Source organism: Ursus arctos, unplaced genomic scaffold, assembly GCF_023065955.2.
Source record: "Ursus arctos isolate Adak ecotype North America unplaced genomic scaffold, UrsArc2.0 scaffold_3, whole genome shotgun sequence".
Lineage (NCBI taxonomy): Eukaryota > Metazoa > Chordata > Mammalia > Carnivora > Ursidae > Ursus > Ursus arctos.
In genome coordinates this window covers 4,940,649-4,960,121 of record NW_026622985.1, presented here as the reverse complement: position 1 = coordinate 4,960,121, position 19,473 = coordinate 4,940,649, and the positions used below count along the sequence as shown (strand labels likewise).

Sequence of the window (19,473 nt, the reverse complement as noted above, 5' to 3'; positions counted from 1 at the left end):
ACCAAGGAAATTAACTGGTTTTCTTTTGTAAATGTGTTTTATCTAGTGGGTAGAGTTTCCCTTCTGCAAGATACAATTTTCTAAAGAAATTCAATGAAAGTTTAAGCATATCAAGTGCTTGGTACATGGAGTCCAGGCAAACGGAGGCCCTTCTGCTGGAAGCAACAATGTCCTTCCATTTATCCTTCCAGGGACAATACAATTCCAGAACAAAGTGGCAGAAAGACATCCAATCCCAATAGCCGGTGCTAGGAATAAACTAATTTGGGTGTTAGAAATGAGGGGGAAGAATACCGTAGAGGCAAACAGGGTGGGAAAATGGTCTTCAAAACTATTCTCAATAATATAGCAACAGTGCTGAGTGTGGAAGTGTGTCCTCCCTTTCCACCCAGGCCAAGAGCAAGGGACAGGGAGGGACACTGCTACCAAAGGGACTTGCCTTTCAACTGGGATTCAGAAAGGGCTATTCCAGAGGGCTCTGGAGTGGCTTAGATGGAATCCCCATGAGAAGTAGGATCATTAGACAAAATCCCCTCGTCCCCACCTGATGTCCACAGGCTCTGTCCCACGTCTCACCCTCGCTTCCTGCTGAGAAAGTCTGTATTCAGGCTCACTCTACATCAAGTCCCTTCAGGGCTTTGCTTCAGTCTTATGATAAAGTATGGCATCTTGGCACGGCCTCGAAGTCCCAAGCCTTCCCCCCAGCTTCAGCCCTGCCCCTCTCCAAGTCCCAACCGCACACCCTCCCCCATACCTAGAATAAGCGAGCTCTCCCTTGTTGAGGATTCACAGCCTGTTCTCCGTGCTGGGGATGATCTTTCCTGTCCTTGACTCCTCTCCGCCTGCCATGACTCAAACTGACACATGCACTCCCAGAAAGGCCATCCTCCAATTCCTAACGAGGCCCCATTATTCTCCAGCTGGGTCTTGCTGGTTCCTTCTCTAGTGCTTCTCCCAATCTGCACTCACAGGTCTTTGTTGGGCTGTTAAGGACCAGCCATGAATCTAGACACTCCAAGGGAACAGGGGTCAAGACTTTCCTGCTCATCAGCAAACATAATCACCCAGCAGCTACTGGCTATATGAGTGAGTGAGTTCTCGCTGCTGGGATTCAGCTGTCATGCCATTGGCCAAGTTTGCCAAAAACAAAGACAAGGTAAATATCCAGGTGCCCAGAGGACAGCACACAGGCACCCAAGGCTGGTTAGGGAGCCCCCAACCACCCAATAGTCAGGAACTGGCTTTCATGGCTCTAAGGACAATATTCAGCCAGTTTTTAGCTCCCAGTTTCTGAACACTTATGAGCCAGCCAAGTACTCTGTGTGTGCTTGCTTCTCACAGCAACCTCACATGGCAGGTAGATCCTCCCTATTTCACATACGGGATGACTGAGGATGCCGCAGGGTGAGTAACTTCCTCAGGGCCCCACCGCTGGAAATACTGGAATGCCAGGTGAATCTTAGAGGCTACTCAGGCCATGAGGCGCTGCTGCCCCTCTGTTATTTCCTGAAAGCAAACCCCCAGGGATATCTGGCAGGTTGATGCTGAGATGTCTAGATGCTATGCCCTGTGCTAGAACATTGGCACCCTGCGGGAGCAGCCCTGATGAGAGGGGAAGGTCAGGAAGCAACCCTTTGGTGAAGTTTCTGGCATAGTCGTAGACAAAGGCCGTCTGCCGCGATGTGGGGTCTGGACAAGTCTTGTTTCTAAGTAGAGATAGAGCCTCCAAGAATTTCATTCGGGGCTTCAGGTTCCTTATGGATCCCACAAATCACAGGTACCATGTTCAGCACCCTCAGGGAACAGAGAAATAGCAGAGTCAAGGCGAAAGGGAAGGACCTGTCCGGGGCTGATGTCTAGAGCTGGGACAGCCCCCGGGTCAGCCCTCAGGATTCTCAATGCCTCCAGGGTCGGGGATTCCTTAGAGGATCTGATGAGGGCTATTCGCCCTCCCTCCAGGCAAGATGCACCTTCACGTGCACACGAGCTCCACAGACCACCGGGAGTGATTGGGGACCCCGGGTTAGAACCCCTGTGATATTTTTCCTCACAGTTGGGCACGTCCCAGGATCAAGGCAACGTTCCCTCTAAGACAACAATTCCTTCTAATAAAGGAAAAATGATGAAGTTCCCCCAGATGCTTTTCCCTACCAGCTCTGTCTTTCAAAATAAAACCTAACACAAGAGGAACATTCACCAGGAGATGCAGATCAGTAATACGGGCTGAAAGACATATATTTATGAAACTCTCAAAGTAAGAGGCCACCTCTAAGCTGCAGCTTACAAATGAAGACAGTAATGCCACACCGTTCCAGTAAACCAGGGGGCAATGGCTGTCTCCAGGAAAACACCTCATTTTGGGGCAATATTTCAGAAGTCTGCCCCAGAACACAGTTTTACAGCTGTGAAGTATCTACCAGCCCCCGTGACACTCTCTGCAGCCAGAAAGACGTTAAGTTCAGATCTAGCAAAGATATTGCCAAACTGTGTGAGTTCCATCAAGCGACCTCGTGTGGGCAGGTTACTGTCACTTGTAAGCCTCACTCTGCCTAGAGCTGACCAGAGAGCACTTTCAACCTTCATCTGATGCAGTTAATGTAATAATTAAATGTTTCTCGTGCTGCTCTGCTATGTAGGCAGTGCTCAAGGACTGGTAGCTGTTACAAGTATATATATTTTTTGTTATTAGCAGGTTTATTGTTGGGGACAAAAAAACCTCCCAAAAGCCAGCCTCCTGTTGCTATGAGGGTAGACTAGAAGCGCCCTTAAGGTTCCCCCAAAAGGCTCATTTATGCAACAAATGCATTCAAAACCGACTGAGAAACCCTACTCACAACATTATAACACTGCTTTGACCCAGGTTTGGGGAAGCTTTCAGTAATTCAACATGAAAAGATTAGCTTTCTTGATAGGATTCTCAGAGACATAATGACAAAAGATATCCATAACACTCACCAAACTCTACACTCGGGCCTGCAGAGGTGGGAACGCTGGTATCTGTGCACACATCAAGTAAATGTTCAAAGAGGAACACAGGAGAGCTGGGTCCCACTGCATTACCCAACTCCTGGGCAGTTAAGAAAGTCTGTAAGTGTGGATCGTTTAACCATCGGCAAATGCTCCACCATGAAGCTGAGCACAATGGCCCCTGCTCCAGCTATCAGATAAAACAAGAGTTACTGCATTGTCGAACGGTACAGCAAAAGGATCTCTCTTTCCAAATAATAGGCAGTGCTCCTTTCCTGAGGTTGGAACATTCTTACCAAATGAAATGAAATAGATCAGAGAAGACTTACTGATTGCCAAACCACCCGATGTTTGCACACATCCCAAGCCGTTCCCTGCCCCCGCCTGGAGCAGCTGGCTTTGTCCCCCTACAAGGAGAGTAGAGGGGTCTGTAGGCTGGGCCAAGGCAGTCCCAGGACATGAAGGAACTTCCCTGGGTTGGGAGGGCAGAGGGGAAGCAATGCAGGGAGAACAAGCAGAGGCCTCTGATCAGACCCAGCTTAGTGATTTATTAATAAAGGTGCCACCCGATGCAGGGCTTCCTCCCACGCCAGCCTGCACACGGGTGACTGCACTCGCTGAGACGCTCCCTGCTGCGTGCACCACCAGCGACCAAACTCACAAGATGCCTTCGTTTACTTGGTCAAAGTCACAGACATTTTAACCTTGGAAAATAAAATGTTAAACGGAGGAGCTACTCCTCCTCCCTAAAGAGGATGCCTGGCGGCAACCTGCTTCTTTCTTACAAAGTGCACCCCACCTTCTCAGACTGGGCAACACAGGAGTTCACTGGGGGGAGAAAAATCTGATTATTCTTCAAGAGCCGAGTTCGACCTTTCACGTTGCTGCCCACCTCGTGCAACCAAGCATTTGCTGAACTTGTAGAAAGCAATTCCTGCCGTCTAAAGGCACAATTTAGCACCTTCTTTTCTTGAAGAGTGTTTATTTTTCTTTTCTTCCCTCCAAAATAACCATGTGACAAGACACTCATTGTTTTCTGGCAGCCAGTCTTGCAGCAGTATAGTTTTTCAAGCTCGAAACCCATATTTGGTTTCTACCAAATACCACTGTCCCAGGATTACAAACAATGCTGCCAACAGATAATGTGTGCAGGCAGACATGCCTAGGAGCCCGGCGTGCTCCGGTTCTCAACAGAGCCAAGGTCCTGGGGTCCCAGTGAAGGCACAGAGGGCCCGAGGATGAGGGGATCTGGTGGCCAGGACAACACCTTTCCCCCTTGGATCCCTGCAGTCTGCTCTGTGTCACCTGAGCTACCCGTTTCCTTGGCTGGCAGCCTCCAGAGATCTGGTCAAGCTCCTTCAGCTCCCTGTAGGAGGCATGGGTTGTGCTGCCCCCCAGCTGTCCCCTGGTTAGATGACAGCTTCACTGCACAGAGGCCACACCCGCACCGGCCACCACCTCCCTCCCACAACCCCAGAGACCGTGTAAGTCCGCTGGCTTATAGGCCATTACAAGCCCAACGAAGAGCTCCTCTGTGTAAAGCTGCTTGCTGCCTCTCCTTTCAGTAGGGGGCTCCACTATTCCCGAAGGCTTTCAACTGGCCTTCATCTCCTCCTACTCCCCTTCCCTCTCTGCTTCCCCCTCCTCTTCCCCTCCTCCAATGTCTGTGCCAAGTTAGTTCTGCCAGGCTCCACCCCATCTCCTCCTTCCCACCCTCCCTGCCCCACCTGTACTCAGGCTATGGTCTTCTCTCTGCTGGACCATTACAGCAGACTCTCACAGACTCTCCTTTGTCTCCTGCCACACCCCCTTCTGAGTCTCCATCTCCACAGGCCTGGAAGACTCATCCTCAAGGACAACTCCATCCAACCACCGTGCTCCCCATTGCCCACTGCGCTAATCCCAAACTTGCCTTCCTGAGATGCTCTATCCCAATGCTGTTTCTGCCTTGCCCCACATCTCCCAGCTACAGTGACCAGAACCTTGGCACTCTGCACACAGGAGGGACTCTCTCCCCTCTCTTCCACCTTCCACTGTCAATCCATCTGTGAACCCTTCATCACATCTCAGCCACCACCGCCAAGCAGCAAAGACCCTGCACAATTCCATCAACCGCGTGCAGCCTCCACTTCCTCCTCCGTGCAATGGGGATAATACCCATGCCTTCTCCACGGGATCATGTCAAGGTTAAGTGATCTCACTCTTCTTGGATCCACAGACAGTGCCTGTCATCTGAGCCCTCAGCTAGCAATGACCGTGACACAGTGGGGAATGTGACCAGCCTATTCTCACACATCTGTGAAGACACAAAGCTGAGAATCCCATGCTCTCAATGCTAGAAGTGTCCCAGCAAGTCTTTGCCTGGAGGGATCCCTACCTGCTGCCCACCCCTTCTCTAGCACAGTAAGGAGAAGACGAGAGGTCTCTGTGGCCAGTATGTCAGGCTAGTGGGGACATCATAGTGCCCTGTCCCTGGTGCTTCTCTGTCCTCGCCCCATCAGCCGGGGACCTCCTGCAGAACCATATCAGGAATGGGCTGAACTGGAGGCAGTACTGCAGGACACATGACGTGGGCCCCTGGGGCTGATGGAAGTTCAGGAACAGAAACTGATGCGTTTCCTGCCTAACTAGTTTCGGAGGGAGGCTCGCTGGGACTGCCCATGTTAGCTGGGTGACAGAGAGGGTCAGCAGTGGGCACCCTATAGGCCCACTGGTTGACGATCAAAAACGTTGAGTTCCTAAGGCAGGAGAACACTGCAGACCTCAGCAGACTCAAGAGACCTTCGAAGGAACCTGAACCTCGTCCCTGGGGTCGGAGCGGGGCCCGGGCAGGGGCCAGACTGACCTGTGGGTGCACATGAGTCAGGAACCCCACAAGAGGACCCAGTGTGGGGGCACCTGCTGCACCAGGGACAGAAAGGACAGGAAGCACCCACAAAGGACAAGTGCTGGCTCCTTCCCTTACTGTCAGCATCCCCACCCAGGCCACAGAAGCAGCCCCTGGGGAGTCCCCCGGGGAGGAACCCAAGAGCAGACTGGACGCAGCAGCCTCCCCAACAGGGGTCCGTAGGGAGGCTCCAGTGTGGAGGCTGAGTGGGAAGGCAGGGGCTTCAGCTGGATATGGAAGTGAACTTGAACTTGTTCCTCAACACCTGAGAAATGAGACCACCCAGGTGGCTGACAAGAACTGAAGTCTATGGGACCTGCCTGACACGTATTCCCGGATGGGAGAAACAGCAAAGACTCAACACTCATTCCGTAAGTGCTCTGTTCTTCTCCATCTCACCACCATTCCAGAATGGTCAGAAATGGAAATGGCCCAAAAAAGATAAGAAGAGAGACTAGCAGGGAAGAGCACAGATCTGTGTTCTCCCTTTCCTCCTTCTCTGGAAGACTAAGAGGGGAGGGAAGACTCTGGAATTTCCCCGGAGCTTCCCGGCTGTGGTTCTGGGGGAGCTGGGTCAGCAGTCATGTTGAGCACCAGGAGAGCTGAGCCACGCAGAAGACCAGCGCCCCCCGCGCACCCCGAAACTGAGAGCTGGCGGCATGGCCCATTCATATTCCTGAAGAAAGGAACAATCAGAAATTTTTAGGACGTTCTCCTCAACACTGGCAAATTTCTTCCTGGGCCATGTGGCCATTAGTAAGCATATTCCACAGAACCACCAGGGAACCTGTGTGTGAGTCCACCAATCAAGACATTAAAGAATAGAAAATTATGGAAATGACCAAGAATATATTTCTACACATCACTATGGAAATGGCTGGCACCTCTATTATAGAAGAGGCATCAGGGAAAATAAATACAGACAGCAATTAAGTTCTGGAATATGCCAGAATGAAAGTTGGCAAGCATTCATTAAAGTGAGGGTTTTTTATTTTTCTGGTTTAAGCACATTTTGGGGCTACTTATCTGAAATGACAGAAAATCCTTGGTTTCACATCACCCCCCAAGAAACCACACTGGCCTGTTAGCATTGACTTTTGGCTCAAGAGGCCTATGGCAAATCCTACAGCTTTCCTCCTGATTCACTAACGGAACTGGCAAGGGGCAAAAAATATCAACAAGCCTCCTGTCACACACACGAGAGATGCCAAACCCGGGACACGAGGAAAGCACAGGGCTATGGGTTTGCTTTCAACAAAATGCACAGGAGTGTTTTTTGTTGTTGTTTCTTTCCTTCAGGGGGAAAAAAAAGGACTAGGACTGTATTAAGTTCCTTCTCGCAAAGAGTGAAAAAAAAAAAGAATGAAACCGAATGGGAATTCGAAGATAAAAACGGCAGAACAAGAATTTAGAAAGGATGCCACACAGTCTGAAAGGCACCCTGCTGCCTGCTGATAAGCCGGTCCTGTTTCTATTTACTTCTGTAAATAACTGAAGAGCAGGGGAATCTGACCAGCCAGGTTTCCACAGAGCCAGTAACTGATTAGAAGAGAACGGAGCTCTGAGCATTTCTCAGGGAAATGAACCTGACTCCCTTCCCCCAAGGACACAAACTCACAAACTCACAGTTCAGAGAAAGGCCCTTCCAGGCGATACCCAGTCGCTTGATGTCTGCTAGGGAAGGTCTGATTTCTGGGCCTGGGTTTTCCCGACTTCGTTAAAATGGGCGTGCTCCTGAGAGCAGACACACTCAGAAATGCTATAAAAACAGCAAAAACACGTATTCACTGCTTCCGACCGTAATCACCTTGCGATCTTATCTCTGCCCATTAACAAACAGAACTTTTACTGCCTAAAATACATGGAAATGGCACTTTATTTAGGCTGACATTAATCTATTACCAAAGACACCTTCAGCAAAAATAGCAGAGAGGAATGAAGGCATGAGAACACTCGCAGAAATAGAGGCCAAGGGTCAGTCTGTGTCGATATGGGTGTTTTCTGGCCCAAGAGCTGGGCGCTGGGTGCCTTGAATTCTCCTTTGAAAATATGACACTGGCTAACCTCCTCGGGAGCTGTGTCTCAAAATAGGGCCTGGGCCCCACAGCGGATCCCTGGACTGGCGAAATCGGAGCTGGGTGCTTCCACGGCTCTGCTGGAGCAGGTCCTCCCGAACTGCCCCCATCTGCCCAGGGCACAGAGCTGAGGAGCCCAGCCAAGCCCACTTCCCAAATGTCACAGTATTGAGAGTGCAAACAGGGAATGCTGACTGGAGGAACAGGGGAAAACAACGTGCTGGTTAGCCAAGGCCATGACTTGGGTCTCTAATCCATGCAGGGAGCAGCTCATGGGATAGGAGGCCTGTGTGGAACAGCTGGCCTCCTGGGTCTTTAACCCTGGAGAAAGGGAAGGGGAGGGACAGGGAGGGAGGGAGAGGAGAAGTCCTCCCTCATGTCAGTAGACAAGCCCGGTTGCCCTCCACTCTCTTCTTACCTGCAAAGGTCCCCACCTTGGGCCCTGCCTTTAGCTGGCACCTACCGCAGCTTTTTTATCTGGTTGCTGGTGGTGGGGGGGTAGCAGCCCCCGCAGGACTCCTGTACCCCTCACCCCCCGCCAGGCGCAGAGCTGGGGTGGGATGGGCCCTGCAGTCTGGGTCGCTCTTTAAGAGAAAGAACGTATGAGCACAATAGTAGGTCAGATGTGGATGTGGCCCAACACAGAAGGCCCTAGAGGTCTAGCCTCAACAGCCAGAGAAAGTGAAGGGGCAGGTGGGCCTCCCCCCGCTCTGCGTTCTTTCTGGCCACCAGCCCCCCACCAGGCCCCACCATCCCCCTCCCAGCCTTACCTGCATTCCCCATCCCCCACCCAGTCCCACCATCCCCCTCCCAGCCTTACCTGCATTCCCCATCCCCCACCCAGTCCCACCATCCCCCTCCCAGCCTTACCTGCATTCCCCATCCCCCACCCAGTCCCACCATCCTCCTTCCAGCCTCACTTGGCCTTACAGTCTACATTCTACTTACTTCCCCCAAAGTCAGACCGCTTCAGTTTGGCTGAACAAAAAAATCCATTCACTCCCTAAGCTTCACAAGCAAAACTGAGCAGAAACTCCTCTATCTCCCTTGACAGGAACCCCACTCCCCGCAGGCCTAGCCTCCGCCTTCCATGGGCAAGCTGCCCCTCATGGAGAGTCAAAGGGAACCAGCCCCAGGCCTTTCACGGAGACCTGGTGGGAATGACCCTCCTGGACAGATGAGGAGCAGGTGGGGGTCAGATCTCAAAGTGACGAAGCCACTTATGCTCACAAGTGACAGGGCATCTGGGGGAGTCAGCCGTGGGGCAGTCAGAGGACATGCCAGGCTGAGAAGCCAGAGGTCTCAGGAGCCATGCAGGAGATGAAACAACCAGTTCTTGCAGCCGATGGAGCCCCCAGAATCTGGATGCAAAGCCGGTCTGCTGGGGCGCCTGGGGGGGCGCAGTCAGTTAAGCGTCCGACTCTTGGTTTCAGCTCAGGTCATGATCTCAGGGTCCTGAGATTAATCCCCACGTCAGGCTCCCTGCTCAGCATAGAACCTGCTTGAGATTCTCTTTCCCTCTCCCTCTGTCCCTCCTGCTTGTGTGCTCTCTCTCTCTCTCTCAATAAATAAATCTTAAAAAAAAAAAAAAAATACCCAGACAGTCTCGGTGGGAAGTTGGGGTGGGGGGCAGCAGGCTGGGGGTGCAGAGCATTCCTCCTGCTTCCCTCCTGGTGAACAGGGCTTTGAAAGAGCTCAGGGATTCGTCCCCTGCAAATACAACAGCTCAGGGCTGGCAGCTTACACTCCTGCTGCTTAGTGTCCACGCTCAGGCCGCCTGGGGTGAGCCTGTCCATGGGGCCATGCCTGGCAGAGGAATGCTACTCCCAGGAGAGGGGCGCACGGACAGTGCTGAGGGAGGCTGTGCTCAGAACACAAGCCATGTTCACAGGCGCCAGAAGCTTGCTTTTTCAGCTCCCCACCTACCTGTCTGTCTTCCATCCGCAGGGCAGCGTGGGCTCAGCTGGCCACGGGCTCGCTCTGACAGCCTGAACGTGCAGGACGGCGCTGCCCACGTGGGGTCCGGTCTGCACAGTTTGCCTCGAGCCTTACCCATGCTTGCCCCTGGCTGCTCAGAGCAAGGCCCCGGGGGAGCCCCTTCCTTGCCGTTCTGACAGCCTCCGTGCCTGGCCGTCTGCTTTTTCAAATCAAAACACAAGCGATGAAGCAAAATGCCTGGCACATCGTTCAGTCAGTGTGCTCAGAGTTACACGAATACATGAAAACCATTTAAAAATGCAAGTCTGATAACGTTGAAAAATACATTCATCTAAGACTAGCAGCCGAATTTACTTGTAGGCTCTGCTCAATTCCACACATAAACTGGGTGGAGATCCATAAAGTCTCTTCACCGATTCTTTTTTTTTGATCTTCGAAAAGAGAAGAGGCTATAACCTGAAATTAGGCTATCCTCTGCAGAGTGTGGCCGCTAGCTTTTGAAATCGTAAATGTGGTATTACTAAAAAAGATAGTATTGTCATTTTTTCCCCATTCTAGGACACCTAGAAAAAATACTTTCAAGGGGGCTAGTCTAGGAACAGTACGACTTGAGGACCAGTAGCAGGTTAGTAATGAGAACAACAGGTGTGTTAGGGAAGAGCATTATTTGGGGCGTTACAGAGCAATATTTACATGGTGTTTTAGATAACGACCCAGTCCCCAAGAAGGATGTGAGTCCTTGAAGCTTCCAGGTTCATCTTCTGTTTGAAAGACAGGTGGGCAGCTGAGACCTGGAGACGCAGCTCAGGGAAAGATGGCTGATGTCACAGGTGGCTTTGTTGACACCTCAGGTGTGGAGGGACCACGGCAGTCCCCTTCAGCACCACAAGGGAATGAAGCAGGAGAAGGAAATGCCACCCACACCGAATCTGACCAAGCTGAGTGGGGACTGTGGCCCAAGGAGGACTCCGGGCCCTTTTCCCCGCCCAGGTTGGTGGGCAGACTTTCCCCAATGGTGACGTCTACACAGTTGAGAATCTTGGCTGCATTGTGGCCCTCAGAGTTCCGGTGTGGTTTTACTGGGGTCAGTTTGGTCACCCACCACTGCTGGATCAAACGAAACTTTGAAGGAAAGCCACGCTCACGAGAGGGGGCCAGGTTTCTCATTTTCCCTGTAAAAGCCCCCTTTCAGAGTTTCAGAGCAGCATCCAGGGGCAGACCAGCAGTAACCCATCCCAGAGTGATTCTCTGCCTGCCAGCTCTGATCAAAGCATATCTGTCCAACTCAGCTTTCCAGAAGCTTTTCTTATCCTTGGGGCGGGGGGGATCTCCTTTTTTTTTTTTTTTTTTTAAATATTTTATTTATTTATTCGACAGAGATAGAGACAGCCAGCGAGAGAGGGAACACAAGCAGAGGGAGTGGGAGAGGAAGAAGCAGGCTCATAGCGGAAGAGCCTGATGTGGGGCTCGATCCCAGAACGCCGGGATCACGCCCTGAGCCGAAGGCAGACGCTCAACCGCTGTGCCACCCAGGTGCCCGGAAAAATCTCCTTTTCTTGTAATTTTCATGAGAGCAGGACAAAGTGGATCCTGGAACCTGGCAGGTGGCCAGCTGGTGAGAATCCATCAAGCATGCCCCTTTGTCACTGGGAGCATCACTGGGACAGAGAGAGGGGTCAGGGCGCACCGCCGATTCCTAGCTACATTCACCACATCTCTTTACAAACAGGAATGCTGTACCTTTTCTTAAGTTACAGCAAAGGAAAAAAAAATGCTGGTGTAGAATATACACCAGCCACCACCTTTTTTTGTGTTTTCTACTAACATGTCAGTTCTGAGTGTATCCAACAGCCCCCAGGTTCCCTTAGCCACCATGCTCCAGGCCAGCACCCCAATTTTGTGCTACGGTAGCTCACTCCCACCCTGAAATCTGCCCTTTCCTCTACAGTGAATGCACACCTTCATTCCCCCGCCTCTCTGCCTCATCCCTAAAGATCCAGCTTGGGAAATCCTCCTTCCACGGGGATACCCTGGGAGAGGGAGCCACGCCTCCTCCCGGCCGCCCCTCCGCCTAGGGGTGCCCCTACCCAGGCACATCCTAGACCCGCACCCAACTGTTCATTTCTTAGAAATATTAACATGCTCATTATTACAATTACATTAAGTTATGCTTAAATAAACTACATTAGAGGGGTGCCTGGGTGGCTCAGTTGGTGAAGTGTCTGCCTTCAGCTCAGGTCATGATCTCAGGGTCCTGGGATCAAGCCCCGCATCGGCCTCCCTTCTCAGTGTGGAGTCTGCTTCTCCCTCTCCCTCTGCGATATCTCTTGCTGTCAAGCTCTCTCAAATAAATAATAAATAAATAAAATCTTTTTTTAAATCTCATTTATAGATACTGAACTTGGCATTTCATATACTTTTCGTAGGTCACAAAATATTACTTTCCTTTTGATTTTTTTTTTAAATAAACTAACCAGAAAATTTGAAAACCATCCTTCAATTACAGGCTGTACCCAAACGGGCCTCAGTTTGCCAATCCCTGGTCTTGACGTGAGGGAGTGATGGAGGCCATTTTCACAATGCACACCAAACTTAAAGGGATGTCTTATCTGTAGCCGCTGCCTTGTGAGCAGCATAAAATAGCCAGGAAACGGGAGCGTTCACACACTCCTGTCTGCTCAGCAAGGAGGTCTCACATTGCGGAGGGAAGTGGAGCGTTCCAACGTCCCCCGTTGTACTGTTGTCTTCCTTGTGGTAAGTGAAACATCCACCCACATTCACCCCGATCTGCACCTGCCACTGAGGCCACCTCAGAGTGTCCACAGATCACGAGTTAACAAAAGCATCCTTGATCATCATCTGGCTTCATGCGATTTACATTATGAGGCAGCACTATTCATCCTTTATATAAATAGAGTTTGTAATAAAGCTACCATTTCTTCAGAGAGCTTGCCGGTAGCCATTTACCATCACACCACTGCCTTATCCCAGAGGATCAGGACTATTGGCTCAGGAGAAGAAGGCTTGCTGCCCACCCCTTCCAGAGAGGAGGGGCTGAGTGTGTCTCTGCCCCAGAAAAGTGCCCGATAAATGTCTGCCTGGTATTCCGGCTGCCCAGCAAACAGACACAGGACTGAGCAAGTGAATGTCCACGCCTCCGCTAGTACATAAGCCTCTCAACACCTCTCGTCTTTCAGGAATAATCACAGATAACCAAACACGGCGGCGAATGAGCACTTAAAATGCTTCAGTGAATTCTTAACACGTCCATTCAATAACAAAAGCACATACGCTACGTGCAAAGTTTAGAAAATTATTTCACTAATTGGTACTCACCATGTTTTCATGTGCAAGCTAATAATACGCTGCACACATTATCCAGGGCAATTGCGTGTCTGGACTCATTAGAACCTAAATGAACCCAATGCTGGTGAGAACGAATGACATCAACGCTCAGGCCCGTGGAGCTCCGCACAGCAAAGTGCCTGCTTGAAGCCCTTGTGCTCACTGCGCATTCCAGCAAGAAACACGCAGCTCACACTCGCAGTGTTATTGCCCTAACTTCTGATTTCCATTTTAAGTAACTGGCTCCTGCTCCAGGAGGCAGAGAAATAAGCTAATCTCCTATTTTAAAAAACAGTAATAATACTGCATAAAAACAAATATGCAATTAAGAGAAGTTTTATGAAATGCAAGTCTGCATACCTGACAAACTAAGAAGCAGAGAAAGTTACAGGCTTAGTACTCAGGCAGTCCCGCTGCCAGATAAAAATATTTCCTCATTCCACACGTTTCTAGAAAGATAACAGCACCTAGAAGCCTCATGGTCCGCATTCTATCCTGTAATGTCCTGTGGTTCTTCAGGGACTAACTCCCTCACACAGGATCCAACAGGCTGTCCTGACTGAATTCACCTCCATGTTGAATAGTGTAAAGCAGGTGCCAGACAGTTCCAGAACTTTCTAACCAGGGCATGTATGAATCTGGGCTGGGCACTGACCCCCCTGCACCTCCAATTCCTCACTCATAAAATGACTCGGTGATGTCTCAGGGTCACCTACTTGTTGCTATTTAATTTTATGACCTTAAGGTTCTAAGATCCACAAACAAACAAAAAGTCAATTGGGCATCTGAACACAGCTAGAAACCTTTCCAGGACCTAAGCTGCTATGTTTTGTAAATACTTGTGATTGGATTTCATGCCAGACACACACAGAGTTAACACCCTTGCAGCCTGCGCTGACAGCAAGCACTCCCTGCCCCAGGTACAAGCTGGGGAGGGGGCTGCACCCTGATCCTGCTCCTGGACTCTGAGCCCAGGGTCTTTTCCAGGTGCCTCCTGTCCAGGAGGCCTTGTCTGACACCAACATTTACATCTCCGCATGGACTAATTCAAGGGGATGGGGGGGCCCAGCTAGAGGGAGGCACCAGTGAGCTCCATGAGGGGGTGTCAGGCCAACAGGAAGCAGCCAGAGCTCACAGGGTGCCAGGAGCGAAGGGCAAGACAGAGGGCACCAGGGCCAGGTCAAGCATCTACATTCAGCCAGGGGTGAGCTGCGTGGACGCGTAAACAGTTCCTGTCCTTCCTACTGAGGACAGATGGGCAACACAGTCAACACAGATTAGGGTGGGGGGAGCGTGTCTGTCTGGAAGCTGGAAAATGAAATGGCCTATCCCTCTGTTGGAAGGACTCAGGGGGTGGCAGAGTGACAGGGGCAGGCTCTGGAGTCCATGGCTGGGCGCTTGCACCCTCCTACTTGCTCGCAGGCCTGCGTGGGTCCCGTCACAGCTCTGTGCCTCGGGCTCCCAGCGGTTACAAGGCGGGTGACAATGGCATCACCTCCCTCCTAGGGTCATGAACACTACATGCATGAAGACTGCAAGCCACTCACCAGAAATACCAGCGGCAATCGAGGGGATCTGCTGGATCTAAATTGTATGTTCATCATACAGACATAAACGATAGGAAAGTGAATACAGTAGTAGTATTATAATAATAATAGAGTCCTAGTCTCACCCTGCTGAATCCATTTCCTCCAAAATAACCAGTGTTGACTGCTCCCCTTCCAGGACTTCCCTGGAACCTATGTGTGTGCATGTGTGTGTGTGAGTGACTGTGAGTGTGTAAGCAGTAAAACACACCACATGAGGGGCTGCTCAACGGACTCTCCCCGAGCCGCCAGGTGGGGCACAGAGCAGCCCCCACTCCCGTACTCAGGGTTTCCATCCAGGGAAGCTGACTGGCTGCCTGGAGAGCCCCCAGAGGAGCCCAGAGACAGCCGTTGGTTGTGTGTGTGGGATTTGCCAGCTTTGGGAAAAAGCACAGTGCAAGGTTTTCTTTAATTCCCAACAGAAATGCCAGTTTCTTTGGGTATCACCTTTTCCTGCACAGGAAACAAGGGCTGAGGTGCCCCACTAGTAAGAGAAAGTTCCCCTTCTCTTCTCCAACCACTGGCTCCCACCCTGTGTCCCCATGCCTGCACCTCCACCTGTTCCACCTTCCCAGCACCTGACAGGACTGCAGACACGCACACACATGAGCCGGGGCTGTCACAGGGCTTGTCCCCTTCTGCACGGGGTCCCATCCCTGTTTCCTGTTCCCTCCTGCCAACAGTGCAGAGTCTCAGGGTTCACATTCAGGACCGGAGAGCTAGGGTAGGTGAACACACCATCGAAGTCAGGTTTGGGGGTGTTCTGTAAGCAACACTTAGCGCACGGACACTGTGCTCCACGCCAAGTGCAAGAAAATGCTGCTGCCCTTACCTGCTAATACCTATTAGATCGTGGTGGAACAGACCAAAGTGCGACTCATGTCTACAAAATTGATAAAGAGCTTGAAGGGGATTGTTCTGGGTTGAGTTCGTTTGCTGACTATTTGGAAAAATTAATAGTAGCCTGGGCTTTGGCATGCCTGGAACCCAGTGTAAAGACTGTCCTGGAGATAACACAGACACTTCGCATATTATGCTAAATAAAGTGTAAAACAGAAGAGTGTGATTCACGCTATGTCTGAGATGAACATATGAAAGATACACACGAGGGTGAACAAAAACAGTGGTTCAAAATGCACTTGTCACAATGAGCATTGAGTGATATATGGAAGTGTGGAGTCACTGTGTGAATAGATCCGAAACGAACAAAACACTGTATGTGAGTTATGCTAGAATCAAAATTAAAAACGTAACAAATAAATAAATAAATAAATAAATAGTGGTTCAAGAGGGATGAGGTTTGGAGTGATTATTTTTCTTTATTTTATGAAGTTTTTATAACTTTCAAGCATTCTTATAATTCACACTAAGCCAAGGTATAATCTTGGATACACATCTGCAAAAATACTGTCCTGGGTTTTTGACAAATGATTAAACCACTCAGCAATGAAAAAGAAGAAAAGCTCCAACTTGGGTGCATTTCAAGGGCATTTTACTGAGTGAAAGAAAAATCTTAAAAGCTCCCATGCAGTATGACTCCACTTAGAAAACACTCTCAAAATGAGGAAATGATCCAGAACAGATTAGTGATTGCTGGGGTAGGGGGCTATAATGAGTGGAGGGAGACGTCTGGGGAGGGAGGCCTCTGAGGAAGAAGGACTCTGAGGTGGGAAGACTTGAAGGAGGGTTCTCTTAAGCAGGAGGACTCTGGGGTGGGAGGATTGTAAGGAGGGAGGTCTCTGAGGAGGGAGGTACAGAGGAGGGGAGTCTCTTAAGTGGGATGACTCTCAGGTGGGATGATCTTAAGTGGGAGGACTCCAAAGAGGGAGGTCCTTGGGGTAGGAGGACTCTGAGGTGGGAGGTCTCTGAGGTGGAAGGACTCTGAGGAGGGAGGACTCTGAGGTGAGAGGTCTCTGAGGTGGGAAGTCTCTGTGATGGGAGGTCTCTGAGGTGGGAGATCTCTGAGGTGGGAGGACTCTACGGTGTGAAGTCTCTGAGGTGGGAGATCTCTGAGGTGGGAAGTCTCTGAAGTGGGAGGTCTCTGAGGTGGGAGGTCTCTGAGGTGGGGGGTCTCTGAGGTGGGAGGACTCTGTGAGGAACAGCCCTGCACCTTCATGAGCTGGTGGTCACACAGACGTACACGAGAGCCACCTGCAGGCAGCTCTGTGCTCACGTGATGCTGATGTCTGTTTCCTGGTCGTGATTTTGCACTGCGTCCACACACAGTGGCATCATCAGGGGAAAGTGGGTGAAGGGTACACGGGACCTCTCTGCACGGTCTGTCACGCTTTCTGTGAATTCTTCTAAATTAACAGAAAGAGCAAGCTAGGGCAGAACAGCAGCATTATGTGCAAACGCGTTTTTCAGGGGGAGGCCATGGGGTCCCCGCAGCATGGTTAGCCTGTGCCACCCGCCCCGTGCGGTACTCCTCACACAGATGTCCCCGAGCCTCGGGCCTGCTGCTCCTGCCACGGGATGTCGCCCCGGCACAGAGCCGCCCAGGACACCGCACCTCATAAACAATACCCTGGGGCACAGAGGAAACAACAAGTGGAGCACCGAGGAAATCCCAGAAGCTATTGTGCAGATTTCCAGACCGGCTCTGCGCTGAGCTCCAGGGGCTGGGGTTCTGCTTGCTCTCTGTCTCCTCCCTTCACACCTCGCTGCATCACAGAGACACAGTAACTTTGGTTTTTCCAAACAATTCCTAGTTTCTTGACTTGTTCAGAGCACAGGGCCTTCTTGGCCACATAAAAGCTCTGGACACAGCCACTCACATGTCCCAAATCCTGAATTTGGCAGCTGCCTTCCCCACCATAGAAGCTTGTGTGTGCTTCTCTCAGGCCTTGCTTCTGGGACACCCTATGAGGCACAGCCAGCGCCTCCTCTCTAGTCCACAGGGCCACTCGCTTCCATTGCAGGCTACAGAGCACGGCAGAGAGGACATTCCCCTCCCATTCACCCTCCGTCACCCCCAGAGGCTCTGACTCCATGCAGCCCCTCTAATGCCTGCACCTCACCTGATGGGTTCCCACCAAGTCAAGGCCACCTGTCTGATGCCACCAGTGCCCCACAGGAAGCCCAGTAGGGTCAATGCAAACCCCACCCCTGAAAAGGCGAGGCTCCCTTTGTGGTGAGGCTTTGCCCCCTTCTTCTCCCCCCTCCCATGTGCAGCCTTGCCCTGCTCACTGGCTGGGGCCATTCTGTCCTCTCTGTCCACACTCTTCCATTTAAAAGGGGAAACTTCCCGAAAGAGCAGCCGGACACTCACTGCCCCAGCACCCTCATAACCCCTGCCTCCGAAGCCAGCTTCCACCTCCAGGCCCCAACTGACCCGGACGGGCTTCCAAGGGAATCCCTGTGTCCCTTCACGCCCTGTCCTCCTCTGTCCTCACCATGACCAGCATCCACACCTCCAGGCCCTTGGTGAGGACGTTCCTCTGCCTGCAGATGCCTTCAAAGCCCAGCAGACACCTTAGCTCCACCTACACATGGTCTCACCGTCTTTCTCAACCCCTCCCCCCAGCCCCACCCCTGCCAAACTTAGGAGTGATTTCTGCAACCTCGACATTATGATTCCAATTCGGGGGTACTAAACACTTTCTCCAAAGCTATCTGTACTGATCTCACCCCTCCTGGGCTGTGTAAGCTTTTGTCCCCTTTCAGGCTCTGTAACCACCAGGAGCCCCCAGCAGCTGGCGCCGGAAACCTGAGCTCAAGCCAAGTGAAGGAATGACTCCATTGAAGGAACGACAAAGAACATAAATTCCAAACGCAGCTTCACACATTCCATTAACATGTATTAGAAATTTACTATTTTGGGGGCGCCTGGGTGGGTCAGCTGTTAAGCCTCCAACTCTTGATTTCGGCTCAGGTCACAATCTCGGGATCATGGGTTCGAGCCCTACATCAGGCTCCATGTTCAGCACGGAGTCGGTTTGAGATTCTCTCACTCTCCCTCTGCCCCTCCCCCTACTCATGCATGCACTCTCCCTCTCAAAATAAATAAAATCTTTAAAAAAAATTTACTATTTTCTAGGGAGTCTGTGATATAAATCAACCCATAATTTATGGTCCCAGATCTCAAAAAGCCAACAGTCCATTAGATGTGTCCAGATATACAATAAAGGAAAGCATGTGATTAAGTTACATTAAATGTACAAAGAGCACCTTGTAAACCACAAAGCACTTCTTAAATGTTGGTACTTTTAAACATTACTATTGACATTGTTGTATTATGAAACACGGTCGGGTAAGAGACAAACCCTGCCTGCAGAGTAACTTACAATTTTGTGAGGAAATTATCTTAGTACAAGTAGCACACTTTCCAAAGACTTAATTTCCCATATGACAAGGGTCTCTGCAGACGCAAAATCAGACATCAATGAAGTAGACCATGTGATACATCTGTGTCATTGATTTCTAAACAAAAAGGACTAAAAATGCCCAGTAGCATTTGGAAAATATTTCACACTTCTTTTTATCACTTCATGAGCTCAAAACTAAAAAATAAATAAAATAAATAAAACTTGCTACTCCTCCTCTTCTCTTGCCGGAAGGCAAGCTAAGTATCAGAACTTCCTCCTTGAATTCAACCAGCACCCGGGAGACAAATGGCCAAAGCACGGCTCTCCCTGCATCAGCAGACCCACCCTCATGTTGTCCCTGGCAGCTC

At 50.8% G+C, this 19,473-nt stretch overlaps 1 protein-coding gene across 7 annotated transcripts in view; it reads right to left on the bottom strand.

Moving 5' to 3' along the window:
* Window positions 1–19,473, bottom strand: part of COBL (cordon-bleu WH2 repeat protein) — a 263,831-nt gene that overhangs the window by 179,036 nt on the left and 65,322 nt on the right. Inside the window, exons 1-2 of one of the 7 annotated variants that reach the window (XM_048213127.2) lie at window positions 9,856–11,171; window positions 7,481–7,613 (exon numbers count right to left, since the gene is read on the bottom strand). The exons of the other annotated variants lie outside the window; for them this stretch is intronic. Coding sequence (XP_048069084.2) covers window positions 7,481–7,613; window positions 9,856–9,985 — 263 coding nt within the window. The 5' untranslated portion in view covers window positions 9,986–11,171. Of the gene's footprint in view, window positions 1–7,480; window positions 7,614–9,855; window positions 11,172–19,473 lie in introns of those variants that run through there. 7 annotated transcript variants of the gene reach the window in all.